The 27,351-nt window shown below is 36.7% G+C and overlaps 1 protein-coding gene across 4 annotated transcripts in view; it reads right to left on the bottom strand.

Moving 5' to 3' along the window:
- CHD7 (chromodomain helicase DNA binding protein 7) overlaps positions 1–27,351 on the bottom strand; it is a 128,295-nt gene that overhangs the window by 22,489 nt on the left and 78,455 nt on the right. For all 4 annotated transcript variants that reach the window (XM_040545706.1, XM_040545708.1, XM_040545710.1 and 1 more), the window contains 12 exons: positions 27,096–27,234; positions 23,948–24,085; positions 22,825–22,890; positions 17,753–17,808; positions 16,231–16,345; positions 14,438–14,521; positions 13,447–13,584; positions 13,229–13,350; positions 12,729–12,972; positions 6,846–7,022; positions 5,368–5,511; positions 2,934–3,189 (listed from right to left, as the gene is read on the bottom strand). In XM_040545706.1, coding sequence (XP_040401640.1) covers positions 2,934–3,189; positions 5,368–5,511; positions 6,846–7,022; positions 12,729–12,972; positions 13,229–13,350; positions 13,447–13,584; positions 14,438–14,521; positions 16,231–16,345; positions 17,753–17,808; positions 22,825–22,890; positions 23,948–24,085; positions 27,096–27,234 — 1,679 coding nt within the window. The remainder of the gene's footprint in view (positions 1–2,933; positions 3,190–5,367; positions 5,512–6,845; positions 7,023–12,728; positions 12,973–13,228; positions 13,351–13,446; positions 13,585–14,437; positions 14,522–16,230; positions 16,346–17,752; positions 17,809–22,824; positions 22,891–23,947; positions 24,086–27,095; positions 27,235–27,351) is intronic.

Genomic DNA, 27,351 nt, shown 5'->3' with positions numbered 1-27,351 from the left:
TACACAAACGTAAGCTTCACTGCTACGAAGTAAACCAGCACACAAACTCGCTGTCTTCAGAAGCAAAGTGGCTAGGCCAACTATATGACAACAAACCTACGCACAGGTCTAATGAATGAAGGATTTTCAGCATCAGCATTTGGTCTCAGCAAGACACACTTCAATAACAGCCCATGACCTCCAAAAAACTGCCAGTTCAGTAATCCTATCCTAGCTAAACCCTGTAAAGGTCTGTCCTAACCCTTTCACTTCTACTTCAACTGCACCCAAGTGACGAACACTGAGTACTGTTACCCAAGATACTTATGCAGTACCTAGATGCCTGTAACAGTTCTATTCTACCTGCTTTTTATTAGTGGATGAAAGAAAGCAATCTGAATGTGTGCCTGGTCCATCAGGAAATCCCCTACTTCCACTACTAATTAAGAGAGACTTCAAGGGCTCAAGAGAGCACAAGGAACAGAAAAAGAAACCTTTCCAGTGTTTTCCACTGTGCTTTGTAGCACGTGCAAGCAGAGGCGCTCCCTGCTGCTGCATCTGGGAGCCAGAGAAAGAAGTATGATGGATGAATACTTGAGCGTGGTTGCTAGGGAGAAAACAAGGAGTCCAGCCCTGAGGAAACCAACAGACAATGCTAGTCCAGCTTGGTTGGAGATCACACAACATGCAGCCGCTCTCTCTAGAAGTCTACTCAAGGCCAGTTTCAGCAGAGAGCCGCTCTCCCCTCACTACCACAGAGCAGATCTGCCATTCAAGAAACAAATAAAAAAACACGTTCAACTCCTACCATGCTATTTATCATAGATAATCTCCTATGGCTCTTAACTGAAGATTATCTAGAAGACTTGTTCACAACTTTTATGCAAAACAAAAAAATACTGCTCTACCTGGACTCTATATTCAAATACACATGCCTTGCTGCTAGCTTACAAACCTGTAAATGTAGAAGAAAATGAGAAGGGTTCAGAGACCTCTTAATAAAAGTGGTTAAGTCTCAAGCTCTTGCTACTCTAACAGCCCTTTCTTAAGGTTGCACAATGTTGTCCTGATGCTACTGCACGACCTCTTGACAGAACTAGAACAAACTTGTGTTATCACTGCAAATACAAAGATGTTAATCACTGATCAACAAGGTAAAACCTCAGGCTCAGACAACTACAGGACACATGGAGTATCTTCTCTCCTAGAATTACACAGAACTTGGTTGCTTGGTTCCATCTTCCACACTGATAATAGTCAGCATTCATTTATTTTTCCCCTTCCATCAAATCTGATGGCTTGACCCACCTGCCATTTTGCTGCATGCCAAGCAAGCCCAAATGTTCAGAAGTCACTAAAATGTTAAAAAGGAAAAAGCTCTCAAGAGACATCCCCATCTCTCTCTATTAGGGTTAAGAGAAAGTCATCCAAAAATACTTGAAATTTTCCATACAGCTACCTGGATTGCAGCAGTGTCTAACAGACATTAAATGACACCAGACTTGTGAGGAAAAGAAATCATTTTAAGTAGTGCTTGCAGCACTGCTTACGAACTCTATTTGATAAAACTAAGTAGGAGCAAAACATGCACTTTACTCCTTGTAACAACCAAGAAATAAGGAAAAGTAATCACTACGTTAAAACAAGCAGAAAACCAAGGAACGTAAAAAGCATCAAGTTCAGAAGCTCATAACCTGAACATACTGAACTACTTTCTGGTAAACCTACTTATGTAATGGATCAACTTCAAACAAAAAACCAACAAACAACAAAAAGCCCTACCAGAACCACAAAGCTGCTTTAATGTATGCTCATCTGAGTTTAGAAACTGAGCAGCCCACCAGCACAGTTGGGTTCAAGTACTTTGGAGTAACTCTGTATCATGTCTTTGCAATAATTACTTGAGCATGAAATATAATGAGATGTCATTTGGTGAATCATAACAAAAAACGTCAAGAAAGAAAACATAAGCACTGCAATATCGAGGTCATACAACAGAATACGGAAATCACTGAATCTGAAAAACTGAAATATAGCTCTGGAACAAAACAATCTTTCACAACACGTTCTACGAGTCTGTGAAGCTTATAGGCAGCATTAAACCAGCAACAGCATAAGTCATATACAGTAATAAAGAGGAGTTGGGAAACAAGGAACTAGTAGCACACAACCACGTATGGAGGCTTGCGTTACATCCTCAAAGGGAAGATCTGATTTCACCAACGCATACAGGTTAGCATACTTCAGACTGATGCAGTTAGCTGGTTCATCATCTATTACTTACTTGCCGTAGATGATCCTGATCTAAATGCAACAATATCACAATGAAACAGTATTTGTCATTAAAATCTAATATGACATTCATACAAATCTTTTTTCTGACCAGTTAAATTAGGAAAATGAACTGACTACACGTGTCCAAAAAATCATGTCTCAATCACTTCTTACCCCACAACTTTTATTCAGAAACGCTTAGTTACTATCTCATAATACTCTGTTGCAAGAAAATAAGTAGCAGCTAACTGTAACTGTGAAGAAAAAAAATTGTCATCTTTACACCAGCATCCAACAACCTGCATGATAACTGAAATCTTCTTTGTCAGAAATAACAGAAAGAAAAACTTGATAACACAAACTTGATAATATTAACACCAACTCTGTCAGGACTAGCAAGCCTTGAAAAAGCAGTGCAGATGTTTTCAAAAGGAACACTCTCCTGACTAGCAGATATCAAAACACAAGAGGACCTAAAAAGTTATGCCACTATTCCACTTTTAAAATAAATAAATAAAGAGACATACAATTCACACAGTCATCTACACTACTTTCACTTTATGTATTTCAGGAAAATAAGAATAAATGACTATCTGTCTGGAGACACCAGGACAGAATTTTTAACATGCTGAGCTTTCTTACAAACGCTTTCTGAATGAGGAGAAAAATGTAAGGCCTACCATTAATAAGGTACGGATGATTGCAGCATTTTCTTAGTTCCATCATAGTGTTTAAAAGATTAGGTACATTTGCCTGACCTCCACCCTTAGAAAGAAATGTGAAATTCTTTTCAAGAATAGCACGATAATATTTCTTCTGAATATTTGTCAGCTCAACTTCAATGATAGTTTCCTCCTTGGGGGCCAGGTTCTTTTCTACATCCTCCTTGAGACGTCTCAGCATCATCGGCTTCAAAATAGCTTGCAGTTTTTGCACCTAGGAAACATATGTTATATAAATAACAATTAAAGCTGTAGGGCTGCACATTTATTTTTCTATCTCCTAAAGTTTTCTTAATTCTAAAATTCCCCTCTTTTCTACCTCAGATCACAGGTAGACAGCATTGTAAAAAGTCTTTCCTCAAAGACCTAGAGATTGAAATTTCCTTACTAACAACGTGATGTAAACTTCTGAAGTCATTTTTAGCCTGAAACACTTCTGTTTAGAGAATATTGTTAGACGACCACACTTCAAACTGTCCCTCTAGATGAGGGCAGTACCGCACACCAATCATGCAAAGTCAACCCCAGGTAAGCACAAACAAATATATAACCAAATGTGACTGTAAGATCAAGCTTTGCAGTAACTTCTAACCACTAAACACAGTGAAATAGGCTATTCAGATAGGCCTTCAGACGTCTGCTCCTAATTCTTTTCTTACTTCCTGAGTTTTCACATCCACCAACGTAGAAAACTACTTAGGCCTGTTCTCAAAACATTGTATTTCTGTAAGTATTATTCTTTTAATGCTAAATATATTTTTTTCTCCAGGTTTTGCAACATATACTGTATGAGGTAGGGGGAAAAGCACTCATTTTCCTCCAACAAAGTCAGCCAAGTTAGATCAAACCCTTGTAAAGTCCTTTATATAAAAACTCAAGCATACTCCATATATAACAAGATTGGCATTTCTGTTGGTTTTAGGTTCTGTCACTTATCAAAGTACAAACCAGCTCAGTGTCAAAAAGTTGACAATGTATCTTGAAATTGGTCATCATCTCCTGCTAGGGTGCTGTGTAGCAGAAACAAGAATAAAAGACACTTTCTCCTGAATTCACATAATTCCCTTAGTAATAAAATGACTTCAAGTGAAAGGCAACAAATTAGTATAGCGATGAACAATGAAAAAAATACATGGAATAGGACTGCAAGGAATGGAGGAGAAAACCTAAGTCACTAACATATAATCTCATCTATCATTTGAAAGAAGAAAAATCAAATTTCAAAACATCTAATGGTGTATTCGCAAGAAGGCACTTCTTCCAAAACTTGTTGGCCCAGACAATCCAGGATCCATATCTGCTGACAACCGATGGCATTATTTTAGTTATATTTCCATACATAGCATCACTTCCAGTCCTGCCCTGCTGACGTTTTGAGCTGGCCAGACAGAAGCTATGTCGAGAGTTAGGATATATTAACTCCAGTTCAAACACTGTATTAACAGGAGTACATGGCTTCTGGATCTCAGCTGGCTCACTTCCAATCAGGTCAGAGTCCAGGCTTACGGACATGCAACTGCGTGCACAATCTGTGTGGAAACATACCCTGTGATTCCCGCAGGACACACTGTGATTGTCCAGGTGGTGGGGGGCTGGGGGAGAACTGTATTATTATTTTTTAAAATTTATTTAGACTATTACCTATGACAGAGATAATCTCAAAGAACGTTAACCACTTCAAGCACTCAAAAAGCTAGAAATACAAGAAATCGGAATTTTCAGACAGAACCAAGTTGAGTTGCACACAAAAATGCATGCAGCCACAAAGTTAAAGAGCCAAATTAAGGTGCCTAAATTAAGATGTTCTGCTTCAGTTAAATACTTCTTTTTAAGGTGGTTTGACTGTCACCTATTGACTTTTAAAAATGTTTCATACATACAAAACCACCTTAAGTTTTATATATGACCATCAGTATATTTTATATTGAGATCTAGAACGTTGCATTAAGTGGTTTTCATTCTGCTTTGATTTATGCATTGCTTTCATTGGGCAGCTTGAGAAATCCATTTCTGAGTCAGTCAAAAAAGAACCTCCCTCCATTTGGTTGCTTCTTTCAAATATGTTCCCATTTGCACAGAAGGCATTGATAAAACTCCTGGATGTTAACTCCACAGAAATTAGTCTCCTCACTCTACTACTGATGTTCAAAGAAGAATATAAAACATGTTTCTGCATGACCCATTGACAAAGCAACAAAACAATGATAAGGCAAAATGACTTTCGGTCAAAGGTGAAAAAATCAACAAAAAAACCCCTAAGGATAAATCCACTCTGGACTTCTAAGAAGAGAACAGGTATTACTTGTAAAAACAAGTAATAAATTTCAAATGTAGCAAAGTGGTTGAATTCACAATATCTAAAGAGAGAAGTAAGTGTGCAGGAGCAGATTACCTGTTCTTCAGTTTTCAGATCCCCAAATTCTTGCATGAATGTGGTTTCTGATGGGAAACGAGCTGGTTCCAAAAAGTGAAGCAAGCTAAATAGCTCTTCTACTGTATTTTGCAAAGGAGTTCCTGTAAGCAGCACTTTATGTTCCTGAAAGATTAAGAAACAGTTGCCTAGGAATCCATCTAAATTCACTTTCAATACAATTTTTTTTCCCTATAGGTATCTTTCATTTGTGCTTTCTTTTTGCTCCAACTACTTACATATAGTTCTTTTCAATATATTTCTGGCCTTCCTCCAGCTAGCTCCAAAAAATACTTCACCTCTTAAAAAACATCTTTACAAGTCCTCCAGATACAAGAGATTTTACTGACCCACAACATTCCAGCTCTTTCGCAAATACCCGAAGCAGAGTCTCATTTTCTAACTACACACAACAGAGCAGGAGACTGACAGAGATGAGAGGAAAAGTTGCCTGCTTCTTTTGAATAGGTACCCAGAGAGGTTAAGCAGCTAGCCCAAATTCAAACATGAATTTAGTAGTTGAACAACAACTGAAGTGGGGAGTCCCATATCTCCCCATCTATAGCCATAGCTGTAAGCTCAGCTTTCCTTTAACAGCAACCATATTAAAAAAATAAACAAACTATATGCAGTATTTTTACAAACGTTCATTTGTTAAGCTTCAAGACTCCCTCAAGAAAAGTATTATTTAAAAAACAGGGAAACAGAATCTAAAAGTGACCTACAGGTCACCAGTGCTTGTATAAGCTAATGTTTATCCCACTGCATTATCATCGGAAATAGGTGGTTTTGAGTTCCAGGTATTAACTCAATCTGTGTTCTTACTGCATTTTTAAAGAATCTTCTGACCTAAAAAACAGTAAATAGCTTGAAATCCATCTTCTCATTTTTTTCTGTGTTAAATATTACATATTTTGCACATACAACATATATGTATTTATGCAAACATCAGAAACCAAACTCACATTTCCCTTCCTTAGGTGGTCTGAAAGAACTTCCTTATTGCCTTGCAACAAATTAACGTTAGAGCTAGCTTTAATTCAGAGCAATTTAACTCTCACAGCAGTATTTGGTCACCTGTCCACATTATACCTTTAAATAAATGTCTATGTAAAGAAGGAACTATGGAGGATTATAAAAGTAAGTCACATGAAGAGAGAGAAAGGGAAAAAAAAATCTTGATTCTCTTAAAATAATCCACATTATTCTAGGTTTGAATTAACGTAGAGCCTGATGAAACATCAGCATACCAAAATTCAAGGTATGCATGCGCTTCCAGACATTTTAAAGACTGCAAGCTGCATTCCCTCATTCTTCTTAATATTTGCTACTTTTACTTGAGAATAAAAATTTTTACTTACTTATGAAACTGCAAATCAGGAATGATAAAATACAGAACATGCAGAAGTAAAAACAAACAAACAGAAAAGAAAAGAAAACAAAAATAGGTACACACTGACCAGGTCCATCATCTTGAGTCCTTCCAAAAGCTTACAATTCCTGTTTTTCAGCCTGTGGGCCTCATCGATTACCACACAACGCCATGGAATGTTACGCAGCTCTGGGCAGTCAGTCAAAATCATTTCAAATGTCGTGATAATGGCATGGAATTTGTAGGACCCCTTTATCACGCGACCCTAAAAAGAATACCAAAAGTTAGAGTAAACTGATTGGCAAAGCAAGGAAGTAAATTTGTTTAATCTTCAGAATTCCCTCTTCAAAGAAAACACAGAACAGTACAATGGGCAAATTATTTTAAGTACATGAAGTCATTATCACTGACTCATTGAAGGAACACAAATGTCTAAGTTTACTACTGGTATCATGCTAGCTCTGTCTTTTTATCCTGTAAAAAGGCTCACAGCGTCACTGCATATTCATTACAAAGATGTTATACAATTACTTCAGCCATAATTTGTACGGATTATATTAATGCCTGGAAGCATTAATGTATTGCTGCAATATTCAAATAAGGGTTTCAGACTTTGTCAAGAGAATTCTCTCTTTTTCTTTTAAATCAAGGAGCTATGTAACAGCCCTCCCAAACCATCCAAATAACCAAGAAGTACATGAAGGATTCATTTTCTATTAGAATATTTTGCTCTCAATAAACAGTATATTTTTTCTGATGGACATTAGATAACTAAACCACCTATAATTACAGTAAGCAACTTCGAAAAGAAGCAAATTGCTGCACTTGTAAATGGGGAATGTACATCTTCACACACTTTTCCCTGATACTTTGGTAAACTTGTGTTAAGGAAAGTTCAACAGGATGCTGTTTGGCTTCATCTTTATTATTTATTTGATTAATTAAAGGTGTTATTTTCAGGGCTGATACTAAAAGCCTGTTTCAGAAAAACCCTGAAAAAACTCTACACAAAATCATGAAATGAACATCTTTCTGACATTGTGCCATATTGCTTCCTAATCTTGTTCAAAGAAATATGTAATTGAATATCTCAAGTGGTACTTTGTCTTCACAGGAACCCCCTCTCTGCTAGGATAAGCATCATCCAAGTTCAAAGCGTGTCCTGCTTTGAGAACAGTATGTTGTGGGTTCTATATTGAGTACATTTCAAAAGAAAGGTATTTCACAGGAAGATGGCCTTCACTTCCTTCAAATACACGCAAGTCTGAATTCTTTCATAAGTGACCTGCATCTAATCCTTTCCAAACTGTGGGGATCAGAATTGGCTACCCATTCTTGGAAATGGTTGGAAATCTTGCGTCTTGAACTCAGCACTAATTCTGTCTATGCATATCAACAGTACTTCAGAGGAAGTAATGACCTGCTCGACAGTGCCTTCCCCCATAGCATATTCCAGAAACATTGACCTTCTCAGGAGATAAACAGTTGCTACCTAACAAACAGCAGATGAAGATACACCAAGTGGGCAACTAGAAAGCCAGTAAGCTGAAACGCTGTGATCTCTTCAAGAACCAGGTATAACTTTGAAGATATGAGAATGCAGCTGAGGAGATTCTTTCCAAGTAGTAGGAAACACTTCCATGAGCAAGTGCATGTATGGCTGTTTGGCAAGCAGTGCTCTACAAAAATTATCACTACATAAAGCAGTTCATCCAGGTGAAGCAAAAATCATCAGAGCCACCCTTGATTATATATTTAGAGCTGTGTAAATCTCACATTAAAGTACAAAGGGTGGTCTTGCCACAACAGCTCACGTTTCAGAGCCACAGCAATGGCTGTCTGAAAGAGTCAAATGCTGTACTGAAGTGAATGATCATAGGAGAGAATTAAACAGAAGCTCCAAGAGCTTCTGAAGGTGAATGACGAAGTTATTCAGCTGCTTTGGGCCTCAAAGACTCAGGAAAGTATGGGAAAGAATCCTAAGTAATCCTATTCCTGTCACATTTGAGAAATGTAAATGTAGAAATTATCAGGTAAGTGACCTACAGTGTTTTCACAGGTGACTTAGACAACCAGGATATCAGTTTACTGTGTTTCAATATGGCATCCAAATGAAGTTCTCTGATGCTGGCAACACAGCAATTTCGCATCAACTTACTCAGAGAACTTTTTCCATTTGAGGAAGTCAGTCCTCCCAATAGGAAATAATTTTCTGTTCTGTACAGGAAATTCTTCTGGAAGTAACTAAAGCAACAGAGGCAGTCCACAAGGTGCAATAATTAATTAGATATGAGTATAAAGGTTGGGTTATGTTTTGGGGGCACAAATTGAGAGGAAACAATGGATATGTATAAGAACCAGACTACTAAAAGGATGCACATTCCACCAGTGGGAACTTGGAAAGATTAACGCAGTCTTCCCCCACCAGCCTCTGCCTCCGTGTTGATGAAGCAGAGAACAGATGTGAGGAACATGCATATTTACTAATTATAGCAGAAAGGCGTCTGGAAAACAAAGTCTCACCCACTCTGTAAAATACAACTTGACATCTTTGGTGAAAGACTGAGTCCCTCTTGGTGAAATACTGCCTTACAGGGCCGTATGCTAACCATAGCTCTGTGGCTTCTCAGCAAGGAAGAAAACAATGCAGGCAAGTAAATACTCTGTTAAATCAACACCCACTGAGTCCAAAAGGAACAAACCACATAAGGCAGAAAAAGTCCTGAACATTAACGGCATTAAAATCAACCAGGTGCAAGGTATCCTGTCTCTACACATGGGCCAGGTGACTTCTCTTCTTGGTCCTCATTACACTGCAAAGCAAATTTCCCTCACAAACACATTAATTCTTTTGCAGGGCTCTGCCCTTACTTTTATTCGGCATGTATAGTTTTCCTGATCTTACAACAGAACTTTCTCAGAGGTAGGATACTACAGAAAAGTGTTTGGTTTATTTGGTGTTCCAAGCAGGGAAGGCCTCTCGAAGGGCCTCTCCATTGTATTGCTCAGGAATACCCGAACAGGCTTCTCACAGTGACCCTCACAAACAGCAAGGCAGGTGTCCTTAATGTCAAAGTCACACCACTGAAAAAACTTATTTCATTATCAATTACTCTCTAGGTTTTCATTACAACTTGACTCTGGGTACTGGTGGTGCTTCTGAAAACCAAACTACTGCAGATGGGGTAGGAGCTTCCTAGGCTTTTTTTTTTTTTTATTGCCCTTCAAAGCCAGATTTTCACAATATTCAGCTGTCTTTTTGAGAATCTGCTCAGCTTGAGAGGCCTCTTTCATGTTAAGACCTAAAAAGCCAAAGATGCCAATGTTTGAGTTGATGTGTTTGGCAAGGGGACCAGAAATGATACTACCAAAGCTTGCCTTGCCTTCTCTCCCTCCTCATTCCCCATCATATGCCTGCTAATGGGGCTTTAGAGGATGGCAGACTGAACACTACATGCCGATTCATTTTGCCAGAAAACAAAGAGATTTTTTCCCCTGTAATTCAGTTTCTACCATGCATTTCACAGCAGACGGAATCCTACAGAGAACGGAAGACAGAATGTGGTTTCACGATACATCTAAGCTAGCTGTCACCAAAAGGAAGAGTTGCCTCCATTTCTGCTTTATCCCCAACCACGGCTATTGTCTGACTCTCAAGTCAGTTGATAGAGCAAAGCTAGCAGGAACTGGTTCATTTTTTCTGTGCCATTAGTACTTTGCCATTACTTGCTACATGGTCAGGTCATTGCTAGAAGAGTGAAGAACGTGGTGACAGGATGAACAGAACTTTCTGCAGCAACTAGACCTTAGATCAACAAAACAATATTATCAAAATGGCACCGAGAACATGCACAGTATGTGGGAGTTTTCTGATGACACCCCCTCAGGTTTCAGGCTATGTCAATTGCTGCATCCTATGGGGAAGGACACACTGAAGGAATTGCCATTTAAATAACCAAAGAAACAAATCTCATTTTCAATATCGGGAAACACTTCAGTAAAACAGAGACAATATTTGTATAAAACCATTTAAAAAAAAATGATGCAAAATATCATTTCTCCTTGATTAGAAATAATATTTGAAACAGATAAAAATACAAATCAATTAATTCTGGTTCATTTGTGTATTATACATTTAGGCAAGAAGTTACACGTAATTATTATCCTAAAATACAAATCAATTAATTCCAGTTCATTTGTGTATTATACATCTAGGTAAGAAGCTAAATGCGATTATTAATCCTAAGTAATGCAAGTCGTTATACCTCAGTGCAGCAACTGTTATTCAAATCAATCATCTTTTACAGCAGTGTATCTGATTTTGATTTGGAAATTTCTTTGATAAATTGGTGAGAAAATACAATATTTTCTAGGCCAAACAGATCTAACCTGTAGCTACTATAAATTACTATGTTTTTCCACTAGATTTTAGTACCTACTTCTGTTTGCCCTGATGGCATGTCAAGTTGTACCACAGTCATCATCTTTAAAATAGTTTTTACTCAGATATTTCCCTGTAAAAGTGTTTTCTATCTTGCAACCATCCTCATAGCTTTACTCTAAGGACTCTAGTTTTTCAACATTTTTTGAAGAAAGTGCATGAGAACTAGGCAGAACCAGACTACTCACTACATTAGTGACAAACAGAACAATGTTGTAATGTTTTCACTTGTAATAAAGATTTTTCCTCCTACATACTTGCATTACACTCATCTTTTAACCACTGCCTCACAGTATGAACTTGTGTTTAACTGCTTGCGTGATGACACAAAAGGATGTGCATTTGTCTTACAGCCTTTCCATAGCAGTGCTCTCCCTGCTGTAAGAATGATCTCCATGCCTTATCCACAGATAGCCTTATATGTAGCTAGTCTGAATGTTGTTAGTTTGGATCCAATTTATTAAGTAATACAGCTTACTCTATATCCATGAACTGTCTTAGTTATTTACCGCTCTCCCCATCTTTGTGCCATTTGAAAAATTCCTCAGTAATGATTTTATGTTTTCTTTCAGATCATTGATAAAAGTGTTATATAGCTCGTGGACAAGAACCAATCCCTGAAGAACTATGCTGGAAATGTAAATCATTTCTCATTTACAATCACATTGAGAAATATCAGTTAGCCAGTTTTAAATCCACTTAATGTGTGCCATATTGATTTTATATCATTCTAGTTTATTAATCAAAATATCTGGTGGCATAAAATCAAATGCTTTACAGAAAATCTAAATATATGAATTCACCACTATCACTTCTTAAACTCTGTTGGAAATAATACTCCACAATATATCAAATCAGGTTGAACTTCCACTTTTTTTCTTCCTCTTAAGTAAGGAGGTTTATTCTGCTTTGCAAAAAGATCCAATGAATGCACATTATTTTTCCCAATCGTGTTTACTTACTTTGAGCAAAGCCACGTGTTTAAATGTGGAGAACTGTTGTTCTTTATAGTTTCAGTTTTGCAAATAATTTTCTGCTTCCAACCCTCATTTTTTTTGGTCTCCTTCTCTCATAAGGACTATTCAACAAGAATGTAGTAACACAGATTCAAAATGCATCTGACTTACAAAATTTGATAAAGAAGCATTGACAAGTTTAATTTCTGCAAGCTAGTCTTTTCCTGGAACGGTAGGCAAAGATTGATTTTTAAGCTTAGTTGCAATTAAAGCAGTTTCTCCATTAAGAATCTCTTCTGCCTGCTTCCTCCTCAGGAATGCAAAACAATGAAACCATCACATGAAATAATGAAAACCTGAACAAGAGTCGCACCATCGCAGTAATTCTTGGTCCTACTCTAATTTCCAGTTGATCTCCTGGCTACTATTAAAAAACTGTCTCTTTCTTAATACATATGCCCTTATTATTAAATGAAACCTACCGTATCAGTACTGAAAACTTAATTGATGCTTGTAACCCAAGATTAATTAGTAACAGTAAAGCATACACAGGAAAAAAACCAAAGCCTTTTACCTGTGGATCTTTGAAATACATTTCATACAACTGAATGGTCCGCCGGCTTGCTTGACTCCCATGATACACAACCACATTCAATTCTGTCCAGGTGCGGAACTCCCTTTCCCAGTTGGGAATTGTGGACAACGGTGCAATAACCAAGAAAGGACCATGGATTCCTTTCAAATATATCTCATAGAGAAACGTAATGGACTGGATAGTCTTTCCCAACCCCATTTCATCTGCTAAAATGCAGTTTCGTCTGAAAAAATAACAAAAGCAGTCTTAATGTTTTCTTCCTAACTTAATACATAGTATTACTGTTTTATGCAATGTTATGTTATGCCCCCTGAAACAGTTTGTATACAACTCCTGCAGTAAAAAAATGGAAATAAAAAAAAAGATGTAAATAATTCTAAAAGCTCATTTGAGAAGACTATTTTTAAAGGTTATCATTGCATATACGCTATAAAAGCTTTTCCAAAGCAGGATTCAGTAGTAAGCAATATTTTACGTACGTGTTGTACCAATTGAAAAGAAGCCAGTTTACTCCCTCCAACTGGTATTCCCTGAGTTTGTTATTGTTTTTATACTCCCTGGAACTCTCCGATTTCTTCCAGTCATCGGCAGGAGGTCGCTCCTGTTTCAAATACAGCAAATCCCATTAGTGGTTTCTGAAAGACCACATTACTTTACTATTTTCAAATAAAATCCTCTGTACAGAGCCAATTCTTACCACACGCTCCATTTCTGGCTCCCTAGACATCAGTTTCTCAAATTCTTCAATCTTAGCTTGGTCGATGTCTTGCTTGAGCTCCCAAGTGCTGTCTTCATAAGGAAGCGAACACCATTTCACCAGATAATGCGTTACAGGCTTTGTTAAGATAAAAATAAGATCAGAACACAATTTAAAACAATAAAAATGTAACCATTTATACAGGAGATCTGCAGGCTAGATGAATTCAAAGAGCATTACCAGACCTGAAAGTCTGAATCAGCCAAAAGGATAAGCAAACAGCAGGTTGACTTCTTAACGACCTAATGAATTCAGATTAGAATGGAGGGAATGCAGGTTCACCACCAAAAGGAGCACAACACTATATTTGAAATCACTAGTATTAAACTAAAATTTTAAAATAAAACAATATTCATTTTCCAATTTTTACAATTTAAAAACCCCAACCATTCATAGATCAAGCAACCCAAAATCCACCACTCACAGATCAAGCAATATGGAAACACTGACACAGTCAGTAAAACTTTCTATTCTCCCAAGACCAAAAAGTAGTCTCCTAGAAAACAAAGGGATCTTGCTGTGCAGAACAGGTCATAAAAAGTAAGAGACAGTAAATCCAGGACCTTTTCTGCAAAGTCTAAATCATTATTAACAATATTAACAACCATTTAGCAATGACTGTTGCAAACTTCATTTAAATTCTGTATAACCTGCGCGGACACCATACTTCTATCTACATAGGAGGTTTTTTGCTTTGCTTTGTATTAAATATAGGTAACACAGAAGTATGGAATTCCCCCTTAAGGCCACTTTATTCTAGAGAAATCGCTATATTAGCCAATGTTTTCTCAAATGCCTTCCTATTTTCTGCATACATATCTAATGCATGCATACATATACAGCTTCAGAAAGTGCTTAATATATTCAAATAAAGAATAAATTCTAAACACAATGTCTATATGACCACAAATACACTAGAAGTTCTGTTTACCTCTCCATTATCATCTGTGCTACGTGAAAAATCCATGATTCGATCAACTTCCACATAATCTGGATTAAAAAGCTCATCATCAATCTGTCCAAGGAAACAGTCAAAAAAATATACAAGATATCTTTATTAGCTCTTCCTGAGAGGAAAAATTATTATATATTTCACCAGGCAATAATATTTTGGGTCACAGTGACATAGAATTTATATTTGGCAAACTTCAACATGTTAATTGAAATGCTACAATTCAGCAAGATCATTCCCCGTGAGGGAATCAGACTTCTCAGACTTTGTTAACTGGGCCTCTTAATTACTGTGTGAAACCTTTTACTGTGAGAGAATGTTTAAGAATATTTTAAATGAAGTGTGAAATTACAATTCACTAATGAGCAATCGAAAAGGCTTATGGCATGCAATGCATTTAGTATTCTTGAAAACTACAGCTTGCAATAAAGAAATTAGAGCCTTGTACACTAAGTGCCTTTGGATTATTTTTACTACAGAAATTGTCTGACTGCTTTATAAGCAAGATTCAAAGATTATTATTTCAGAAACACAGAAAAAGCACCGCGTGTTTACGGTTTCACCAAAAATCACAATTTGTTATATCCTTTCTTATCCCTTCAAGCACTTACAGGATTCACTAGAGTACAAAATCGTTATGTTTCATTTTATACTTTCAAGATCCCCTCCAATGGAAAAAAACAGACAAAAGTAGTAAAGACTATGTACATTTTGATAGCTTTTTCCTAAAAACAAACACAAGTTGCAGGTACTTAAAATAATTTGTGACACACTTGGAAATAGATATAAAAAATAGTTTAAAAAGAAGCATTTGTGGGTTTCTTCACTTAAAACAGATGCTAAATTCTACAATTATGCTGCTTAATGGCTTGATATACTGTATTGACTGTTCCTCTAAATTTCCATGTATTTATTAACTTCTTTAAAGACAGAAATATCAGGAGTCTTCAAAGTTAATTTATTCTAATTCTTTAGGCATTAGCATTATATGACGCAGCTAATTCTTTGTAGTTGCCACCCCATTTTATAATAATATCAAAGCATTCTTTGGATGTTTTGACATGGTGTTCATAGACTTTCTATACTCTGCCCTAGAAGTATATCACATTGATTCCTCTTCCCCCGAATTCCTGTAAATTTTATCAGAATATATCAATCGGATGCACTTAATCACAAACCTGTGGTGACTCTATGAAAGTTTTCAATTTCAAACAGGTTTTGTTTAACTTGGACTATACGGTAATAACAAATATAAATAAATAAATAGGGTACCACATGAACCTGTTTTTTCTCACAGGACAGCATTTTACTGAAAGGTAAGCTTTCAGAAACACAAACCAGCAGATCTGGTCTTTTATTGACAGGACCCCTGCCACACTACTGCTTATGGCTCTAAGTGAAATTAAATTGATGATAAAAAGCTTAGAATCCCTAGTGAGCAGCAGTCCATAACACAGAAAAATGTGATGCATTTTTCTGGCATAATCGGCTCCCGAGAAGACAGACCTGGCACTGATTCAGTAAGAGTCATGCTTACAAGATGAACAACTAACCATTCACTTTAAGAAAAAAAATATATAGTAAAAGCTATAAAGTCAGGATGGATCACTTGAACTTCATAAATTTGCTAGGCTTGGATCAAACATGGTTGTATTTTATATCAGAATAAACACCACTGATATATTACAGTTGTTCAAAATCTTCTGCTTCTACACGGAGAAAGAATTCATAAGAATATCCTTTAAATATCTAAAAGAAACAAACAATCATACTTCTGAAAGGAATTTGTTCTGGCCCTGTTTTGCCTTAAACCGCTTAATCTTCTGCTGAATTCTCTTGTCTTTGTCCAGCTCTTCCACAGATGCCCACTGGCAATGAAGGTAAGAACTAGAAGACAAAAAAGAAAATCTTACTCAAAACTGCACTTCTATTGCATATTCCTGTGTATCCCACTAGTACAGCTACACCTTTTCAGCCCATTGCAGTGCTGCACTTGGAATCCAGACACTACCCTCTTCATAATACAAGTTATGAACAAATCACCTTTACTGGGAGTAATTATACTTACTAATGGAGAAACTGGTCAGTAAATAAAAGCAACTCCCACCCAAATAAAATTTATATACATACCCCATACATTTAGTGTTTCACACTAAGATGATTTTTATTGGTCATACTCAAATATAATTAGTGTACAAGATGTATGTCACCATTTAATGTCATACTCTAGCAAATAGCAGGATTTTTAAAAGTTAATAAGGCTACGTAAACAATTCATATGCTAACATGATATACACTATATATTTTTGAGAACAGCACTATAAATAGAAGTTGCATACTAGTCAATTGAAGTTTAAACATTTACAGAAATAAAAGAAAAACCCTTGTAAATGCAGTTCCGTGACAGCTGATCTTTAAGAACACAAAGTTTCGACTGAGAAACAGCATCTCTGCCAAAATGGCTTGTCCTACTTGATAAATGAAGTAATAGAGCTTTTGACAGTCTAAGAAGTGTAACACACAAATAATTAACACAACAAATATATTCCAATGTAATAAAACTAACAAACCATCATTAAACTATTAAACATCATGCCACCATTAATGTAGTGCAAAGGGTACAAAGGTGGCAGCACATTCAAAGTGAAGTCAGCTAGCTGAGAGAAGAAACTCACTTTAAGTAAATTTCTGCCCCTCAGGTGGAAAAGTTTCTGAGATTAAAGAAGACACGCTATTCTTCTTAAAGAAAAAAGAGCTTATCCAGCTGTGAAGTATGTTATTTTAAATACTGATGGCACTGCAGTTTCAGAGTCCAGAAGTAAAGCAACATGCTGTTCTCACCCCTGTAGCATCCCTGTTACGGAGGGGCAGCTATCTCGTTATTTTCATAGTACATTTTCTTGAATACAAATCTTGTTTTTGAAGCAACGTTATGGGTTATTTTTGATTAGTTTGCACGCACATTATGAGATTAAAACTCTATAGTTGCAATTAGACCAATACAGATAAATAAGCATGTGCTCAGGAAACTGCACATGGATAATGAGCCTTAAATTAAAGTTTAATAGTAGAGCAATTTTACCTATGTATTTCATTTTGGAGAGAATACAAATTAAGGAGACATTATCAGGCCTGCTACCACCAATGCATCTACTTCCTTATTTAGTTGCTACTGGTTTGGATTAAACTTTAGCCATGTTTGAAGTCTGATAGTAAACTGCTGTTGACAAATCCAGTTTTTAACAACTATTATGTGAACTCAAAACCATGAATCAAACCTTTAACATTACTTACAAGTTTTTGTACTTTACATAGAATTCCTCTACTTCCACCTCCTCTCCATTTTCCATCTATAAGAAAAGAATTGTTGAAACATGAATTAAAACTTCGAAAAGCCCCGATTAAATTATTGATTAAAACAAACAATATGATACCCACATACGGAGACAAGTGGAGGGGTAGGAAAATGTAGGTGGGAGGAGGACATGGGTAAGGAGTTTCCCCCAGCAGCTTACCCAAGTACATACTGCACTGCTTACTACAACTTCCAAGACATGAATCATTTGAACTCCTCCCTAACCACATGCAGCTTCATTCACAACCTCACCCCAAATCTGGCTTTCTGCCAAACCCACAGTGTTAAGTAGAAGCCAAGTGTACCATTTTCTCAGGCAGCAGCCAATTAGCAACTGCACTCCTGAATGCCATATGTATTATTTTTGGCTGGCTCATGGCAACTTTACATTGTGGGTTTTGTAATGTTTTAAAAAAGAGTTTTAAAGGGGGGTTTATTCCTCCATATAGTTAATAACTCCAAACAAGAAGCCATATAAAACTAAACCTTATACCTCTGCTAGAATTTCAGTGCATCAGTGTTCATGGCTTTAGTTTTACTCAATGGTGCAATTAAATTCACTCAGGCAAGATGTCTCACATACAGAGCAGCCAAATTAAATTAACACCCAAAAACTACATTTAAAGCAAGGTTAAAGTTGTGATATAAACCAGCAAAACCAAGGGCATTCGGTGCTAAGGGTTGAGACTACTCTTCGCTCATCCCTAGTGCCAAAGCATTGCATAACATATGGCATGTAATTCAACAAAGTATTACTCCTGAACCTAGCCATAGGACAAACTAAGGACAGTGCACCAGGCACATACTCAGAATTCAGTTTTTGTCACAACATTAACGGTTTATGTTTGCTAATGAACTTTGGGACAGTTTTAAATAGAAGAGGATTTTCTGTTTTACATACTTCTTCAGGGACAGCAACATCTGCAACATTGTATGTAACACGAAACAGATGAAACTGTTGCCCCCTGTATAAATCAATGCCCTCCATTTTATATCTATATATCTATACCTATCAAAAAAAATGAGAGGGAGGGAGAGAGGGAGAGAGGGAGAGAGGGAGAGAGGGAGAGAGGGAGAGAGGGAGAGAGGGAGAGAGGGAGAGAGGGAGAGAGGGAGAGAGGGAGAGAGGGAGAGAGGGAGAGAGGGAGAGAGGGAGAGAGGGAGAGAGGGAGAGAGGGAGAGAGGGAGAGAGGGAGAGAGCAGATTACTCTAAAACTAGAGGATGAATTGTCATCTTTTGAATTCTCTCTCAAAAGAAAAGTTGCTGGCTAGATATTACTTCCGTAGCAGCACTATTAGAAAGCAACACTAGTAGCTGCATTAACTTTTTTTTTTACTGTGCTAGATCACAGGTTAATGCACTCCTAATCTCAGTTGATAAAGTATTCCTTCTCTTGCAGACTAGCAAGGGGTTTTATCATTTTAGGGCTTATAACACTCTGGTACAGTTTACGTTCATCTCTAGAGAGAGAAGTGACACCAGCTTCCACCTAGGTCTCCCTGGAGAAATGGAAGGCAACAAGCTATTCCTGGAACTGGAACTACTTCTTGATCTTCTTGCATCCTCTGTTGAAGAAGATAAACTGTCCTTTAACCCTAAACATAGGGATGAGCCTTTCAATCACTTACAAAGACACCGCCAAATGAAAGAATAGTAATTAAAATAAATAAATAAATAAAATTGAGTATCTCTCAAGAAGGTATTCATAATTAGAGGTCAAAACTGAAGTATAAAAAAATGAAGATCCTATTATCTGAATCTATGCACTCCCTGAGGCAAAATCACTCCTTAAGAAGTCATCTCTAATTTTAAGATTCTGCCTTTTTTTTTTCCCCTGAAACGTATTATGGCCAAGTCTCTTTATTAGTTTTAAATCAGGAACCTTTGAGATTCATCAATCTTATAGTGACAGTGTGGTTAAACACCTTTATATAAAGGTTTCATATTAGCCAATTTAACTCTTCTCCGCAGCATTTTAGTCAAGTGTATTTTTTGTCATCTGCCAATATAGTAACAATAATTTACAATGTAAATCTTGATAAATCCTGTAACTCTCACAAGTAAAAAGCGCTATTGTGTTGTCTAATAGATAATAATTGGTCTATGTTATTATATGTTCTGTGAGTGTGGTTCAAAGATTCAACTAAAGAAAGAGTATTTCAGAAAAAAAAAAAATCCTTTAAAAATCTTATTCTAGCATTCATGCTGCTTGGAAAAAGGAAAAAAAAAAAAAAGAACACTAAATTCCAATCAAGTTACAATCTCCAGTGCTCAAATAGGGCGTACTAATACATGAGTATATCATGAATGAGAGAGATTATGCACTCTACGTCACTGTCTAACCCTCACAACTCACGTTTACATTAACCAAGTAAAAAGGCGAGACAGAATATTTATGCAAAATTCCCCCAAAACTGGTTATGCAGACATCCTAAAATAGCACGTCAGACATGGGCAGCACAGGATTCTTCAAATGATCATTGCCCAGGTGTGACATAATTGACAATCTCATCTCCACAGTCTTTGCAGATAATTGAAGAAATAAATGATCCCTTCCTTCAAGCAAATACAATTCTGCACTGCCTTTGCCACAGAAGTGATACAGTAACACCTGCTAATACAAAAGTTATTTGAGCAAGTCACTGAAGTGTAGAAACAAGTAAGAGCTACAAAAAAAAAAAAAAAAAAAAAGGTAGATCACCTGCTAGAAAAATATCAGAACATATTAATGACAAATGGAAAATCATATATATTAAAACCAATTACAGATACACAGTACTAACTAACTGGTTTTAAACTAACCAGTTTGTGGATGAGATTTATGCATTTGTACACAGTTCTGCTAGATATAATTCTTGCCGTGTATTGGTAGGCAAAAAGAGAAATTCAGATGTGTAATATGCAGGTACAATGCTCCAAAAACTCCACATCTTTCCAAAATACATGTTATGCTGAATAGCATATTTAGTTCTAGCCATGCCTTTTCAAAGTTAGGTATCAGAAATCCAAAGGGGGATGAAGTTGGTTAAGGAAAGAATTGGAGAAATGAAAGATTTCCACATACGAACTCAAAACATCAGGACTGTCACAGTTTAGAAAGAGAATATGATGCATGTACTTAGCACTTTCTGCAAGAGGTAAGAGTATTCAACAGAATTAAAAATTCCATGTTAAGAACAACAGGGAAAAACACTGGCTGTTGTACTTGAAGTACTATACAGTACTGCTTCGGGTATGGTAACTTCTAAACTAGACTAAGGCGATTTTTGAGAAAAGCAGCATAATTTTAAGGTAAGAATACTGTTTCAAAAGCGTACTCATTATCTAATGTCCTTTATTTGAACGAAACATCTTTGTTACAACCTAATTCACTGAAAGGTTTCCTAGCGAAGCCTTTCCTCATGTTTATTTTATGCGTTGGTCCTGATCGCAGCAATTTTACTTTGATTAGTAATCTAACAACTGGGGTTTTGATGATGTTAGTAAGAGTGTAAAAGACCTTTAATAAAAGCACAGTTGGATTCTTCAGATGTTAAATATTAACATCCTGAAATCCATTTTTTGGGGATAGAGAGGAGTGTTGGGAGGAAGAGCAGGAAACAAGAGACACCCCTCAAACCTGCAAATACAATCCATAAAAAACATTAAAGAAAGAGCTCAAAATAGAGCTTGCCTCCAGCAGAGCTTGCAATCAAAGACACGTAGGCAGCAGACCAACCACTTCCCACAAACTGCAGCAAAATACACACTCCCCATGAGTAATCACACCTTTGTTTGCAGGGGAGAGGAAGAAGAGAAGAATAATTGGTGAAAAACAGCTTCAAATGTAAAGACATTTATGAAAAGATCACATTCTCCTCTCCTACCTGGTAGACCATCAGGACAACTAATTATTAAGTTTATACTACGTGAAGTTTATCTGAAAAAATAAGCCTATGGTTTAAAATACAAAATAGAGCTCTAGACTTCAAAAAACCACAAACCCTAGAGGTTTGTGCTGTAAAAGCTGTAGAACCAAATTCAATCAAAGCCAGTCATGACACTGCATGAATTTAGGTTTACAAAGCCATTAATGATGTTGTGGCAGTAGTAATAAAATAAAAATAAAATAAAACATAAACCCATAACAAAAAATACATGAATAAACACAACTTTTCCTCATCGAATTTGAAAAATTAACACTTTGAGGAAAAGAAATATTTCTGGTTAACTAAGACCACTATGAGCTTTATATCTATATTAATCAAACAGGGTTTTTTTCTCCAGCTGTAAGATCAGTCAGAGAACTAACTACACAAATGAGTCTGTAGAATACAATAATGCCTCTTTTGGAAAAAAGCTCTTCTCTACTTCCTACTCAGTGTTTAATAATTTGGAAGTGCAAAGGCCAATCAAATTCTCAAGTAGATTAGAGGAGTCTGTAGCAAAATAAGAACATAATTAGCGATCAGGGCAGAATTAAAAGAGAACCACATTTAACCAAACAATATTTTTTTTCACCATCTTAGCACAGCAACATGGAGAACACTGAACACCTCTGTATGTAATGTTCTTGATCTCAAGTGAACTTGTATGGACTGCTAAGTACAACAACTGTCAAAACATGCAAAAGTTATGGGCAAGAACTTTTTTTTTTAAAAAAAAAACCTACAAAAGGCAGAAACCTAGGATGCAGGAGGGTTCTCTCACTCCTCAACTCCCATGAAACATTACTCTAAGTGAAGAGCACAGCAATTTTCACCCAGGTGTATGCATTTGGAAAAAAAAAAAATTCATTTGAAGAGATGCAGGAAAAGACCAGAAGACTAAACAAGCAACCTGTTTTCTGTATGTCTATCCAAAAGCATTCTAAATAGTATCTAAAGACATTCTTAGGGAACCAACTCTATCCAGTAAAACAATTTTTTACTTAGAAATATCTAAGCATTTTTGAGAACTTCATGGGGGTTTAGCAGAAATATGCTTAGCTTGTTTAAAAATGTGGAGGGAAGAGGTTGTGTTTTGTTTTACCTTTTTCTTGACTGAACGGCTACTCATGATTTTCTCCACAACAGGACCTTCGGCATCAGCAGATTCCTACATCACAAACATCATACAAGAATTATGGCTGTGCATATAGAATTTTTGATTCTTACTTACTTCCTTCATTAGAAAACTTCAAATAATTTTTTCCAACAGGACTTTAATACATGGGAGGATTTTTTTTTCTCTCAGCATGAGAACTGAGAAGATCCTAATATATTTAATGCCATAATAAAGGATCGAAGGATACTTGTTTAAACACATTTTTAAGAGCTATTGGAACTCCAGCTTTCGCACAAAGGCTGACAAGCACACACAGAGATCAGTTCACCTCTCCTAAAATTATACATGCTTTCAGCACCAAACAGTCTAAATATTAGGAGACATTCAAGAACGCTGGTTGGCTGTGTAAATGTCCACATGATAGCTATCAAAATTGCATGTGATTCCCACTGTTACAACTGCAGGCGAACCTAGCAAATTCTCCTTCTGATGAGGCACAATTAACAACGGAGATCACATACAGTATTTCAGAGGGCTTAACAAATTGCCAAATGAAATACCAAAGAACATGTCTATATTCGCCAATAGGTTATCAGTCAGTTAAGTGAAGTAGTTCTTTGAAAAAGCACTACAAAACAATGAGATTGTTACAACAGTCATTCCTACATTATTACCCCTCATCTTACTCAAACTATTTTATCCATCATTTACATTGCACAGAGAATAAAGTGTACCCTGCTGGGTACTACAAGGCAGTAATTTCATAAAGGGGTTCTTATGGTGCCTAGCAGCAGGGAACAAGCTTGAGTGGTTTATTAAAGTCACAGAAGCCAGACCACTGAATTCAGGGAAGTAAATTCAGACTCCTAGCAGTTCAGTTTAGGTTCCCTTTTGGTAGAAACTATTCATTTCAAAGAACTGTGTCAAATTGCATATCACCAGCTTGTAAACAAAGTCATGAATGAATATGTTCTTTAAGAAGGTAAAAAAGCTAATTCCTTCTGGCACACTGTGCCAACCAAGGATGAGTATCATTCAGAAAAAGAGCCCATATTTGAACTCTGAATTTTGCAGTTACATCCACCTTTCCAGTCCATTCAAATCTGACCTGTTGCTCTGACTGAGAAGTGTTTGAAGGAGAGTCTCTTCCAGCAGCATCAGCATCATCTGCCTCCTCATCTGAAATCTTGAACTCCAGGTCTTCTGTGTAACGCTTCCTTTTCACCTGTCTGCTGGAGCGTCGCTTCTACATGGAAAGCAGCGATGTTTTTCATGACAAATGAAACTGATAAATTGCACAGTAACTGAGAAAGCTTCTTCATACTTCTCAAATACACTACTGTGTAGTGAACACTATTATTTTTTCAGCATCATGGTAGGAATCAAGACAGTACCATTCTAAACTCATGCCTGTTGGCTCCTCTTAACTTTTGTAAAAACAGAACATAACCCACAATACTTCATGCTTGCTCTGAGCTGGAAAGTAATAATGTTTGTTTGTTGTTAGCATTCCAAAAAGCCACTAGAAAAGTAAAAGGCATATCTCAGAAAGCAAATCAAAAGCAAGAAGTTGCACCACATCTACTACAAACTTTGACAGATGGCCAGTGCAGGAACCAAATCCCACCTTTCCACAGCATGGCTCACAGTGTTGCTAAGCAGTGACAACACACTGCTGTGGTCTCCTCATCTCCCCAGTTGTACCCAGATCATCTTGTAGGGGAAATACAATGAAAATATGATTTCCTCTCTTCCCTGACACAGCAGTGTTGAGAAAGCCATCCTGGAGCACAGCACAGGAAAAGACCCCAAACTTGAATAGCACAGGATGAAAAAATTGGACCACCCCAAGTGAAAACGTAGTTCTTGTCTCCCCCATACCCTCATCTCCAGGGTGAGAGAAAGATTCAGAGAAGCTGCAGAAAATCTGCAAAATATACAAGCACTCATTTGGCAGAATTTGCGACATATCACTCAGTGTCAGTCATCACTTTCTGCAACAATAAAATTCAAATTCCCAGATAGTCTGCATCAGGTTATACATTTTCAGAAGCTGATAGCATATGCTGTTGAGGGAAGCTGTTAACTCATCATTAAATATCTCAATGGGCTCACACACACATTTTAAAAAGATGCTGAATTTCAACTGCTAAAAATCCATTTTTATGAACTGATATATTAATTATTTTTTATATCTTTCTCAGCTTAACACGCATCTTCTCTGGTACATGCAAGCACTTATAGAGCTTGTTCAACAGATCTGTCTCTCTAAATCCACATAAATGAAGTTTAAAATTTACTTAGCTCTTTAAACACAAATATCTGATGCGCTTTAGAAAATAGGAAATTCTGTCTTAAACTGAAAACGTAATTTTTGAGCAAAGAAATCCTTTAAACAACCATGATGTGGCTTCTACCTTTAGCACAGTAACTTACGGGGTTTCCCACATAACTGTAATATGATAGCAATATTTTTAAGCTTGAAAATAGATGTTATTTGGCAAATTTACGCCTTCATTTCCATAATCACTGCTGGGAAAATATCAATCTTCTTTTGGCTCAATAGGTAAGTCTTACCACTATTCTTTGTGCCAAAAATCTCTTCTTCCATTTCCCTGATAGAAAGGAAACCTCGAATGTAATGGTAACCTTCCCTGATGTTTATTGACTTGGTTAGCTTCCTGTTTCCTCTGGCATACACATGAGGCTTTGCAATGCTTATGCATCTTTGTCAGAAACTGTGCATACATGTACTTGCATCAGATTACCTTTTACTCTTTAACTGATCTATATGTGGAAAGGCTTGATAGCAATGTTAAAAAAAGTGTATGGTAACACAACAAAAGTAAATATTCCTCTCTGAAGATAATAATGTCATTTTCTGCATTACTAAGCAAGATCTTTATAGGTGACTCAGTATTCAAGAACACAATGGAGTTTCAGACAACCACATAACTACCTGCATTGGGAAATGCATAACAAGTTTATTAATCCTAGCTGTCCTAGTGTATATGATGGAAAACTTCCCTAAATTTACATGAAGAAGTGTGGGGGTGTATAACACACGGAATGTGAGGAAAAACATATTAAGAAAAAATTAAGTAATGCAAAGACCCTAACACTTGTATTTCCAAAAAAAAAAAGAAAAATATTTCAAATGTAAAATTTATCACCCAAGTGAACTGCAAAAAGAGAAAGTTTTGTCACACTAAACTGGAAACAAAAGACATGCATATATTTTGACCTGTGCATGATATATAAAGAGTATACAGTGACCTGCAAAAAAAACCCCAAAATCAGCCCCGAGGTTTCTTCTACAACTTTTGTCAATGCTGTTAATCAGGCTAAAAGACTCACGACACAGGATGGAAAACTTATTCTTCAAACATTGTAATGCTATGGTATATCTCAACTGTTCTCATTCAGAATACATGGCTTTCATGAACCAGAAATACTGTTTTCTCTGTTGCTGCATTTTTTTCTAACAAGAATACTCCAGGTCACTCACATTTTATTATCCTCTAGATCTCTTCTGGAAAATGGTAAGAAGGAAGGCATAGACTGTGTCTTGTTAGGACACCACTATTTGGCAACCTTTTCACCAACCTTTTCAACCACCAATCATTGGTCTCAACAGCTATCTAACTAAAAGCAAGCTGATATGCAATTGCTGAATGCAATGGACTCCAGTAATAGTAGCACAAGTTTAGGAACTTCATGATTCTTCCATCATAATTTGCCTGTATCCTTTCATGAGGAAATTCTTATTTTTAACTCACTGTGAGCACTGCCAGCAGAAGCAAGCCAGGAACTGAGTACTTTTAACATGACTAGCAGCAGAACACATGAAAGTTCTTATATATGCTCTATTCCTATTTCCAGATTTTCTTTATGTGAAAGAAAGTTTAGAGAGAAATTGACAGGTGGGCAGTGGTGAAGAAAAATTATCAGTGTTAGCTGACGACTGCCAGTCCTGAAAAAAGGCCCTTCACATATTAAAGTGGTGTAGTAACAAGTTCCCGACATGCAGATTTCCTTCATCCTGCTTTGTCACGTTTTACTTTTGATTTCAGGTTTCCAAAGCCAATGCAAAAAAGAAACAAGAGGCTTATAAGCAAGACCCCATAATGCTATATTAAGTAGACAGACCAGAAGATTCAACACCATAATCTCCATCCTTGTAACAAAGACTGTGAGAACTACCATTGCATGCATCTAAATTGCCAAAGACTACAGTGAACTTGAAAGAGCATTACCTGAACCCCTGGGTCATCTTCATCTTCTGGATGAGGTGACGGTGGTGGAGTTTTTTCCAAATCTGAGTTCTCAGAACCTTCCTTTCCCTTGTTAACTTTTTTCTTCGCAGCACTAGTTTCAGAATCTGTTTTCTTGTTACTAGAACAGAGGTATTTTTAATCAATATTTGTATTGAAATGTAAGCAAAAAGCACTTAACAGAACAGTTAATCGCCAAGATGTTTATTTTCAGTGACTTCATTATTTTCAACTGCCT

Source organism: Cygnus olor, chromosome 2, assembly GCF_009769625.2.
Source record: "Cygnus olor isolate bCygOlo1 chromosome 2, bCygOlo1.pri.v2, whole genome shotgun sequence".
Classification (NCBI taxonomy): Eukaryota; Metazoa; Chordata; class Aves; order Anseriformes; family Anatidae; genus Cygnus; species Cygnus olor.
This window is presented reverse-complemented; position numbering and strand designations above follow the sequence as displayed.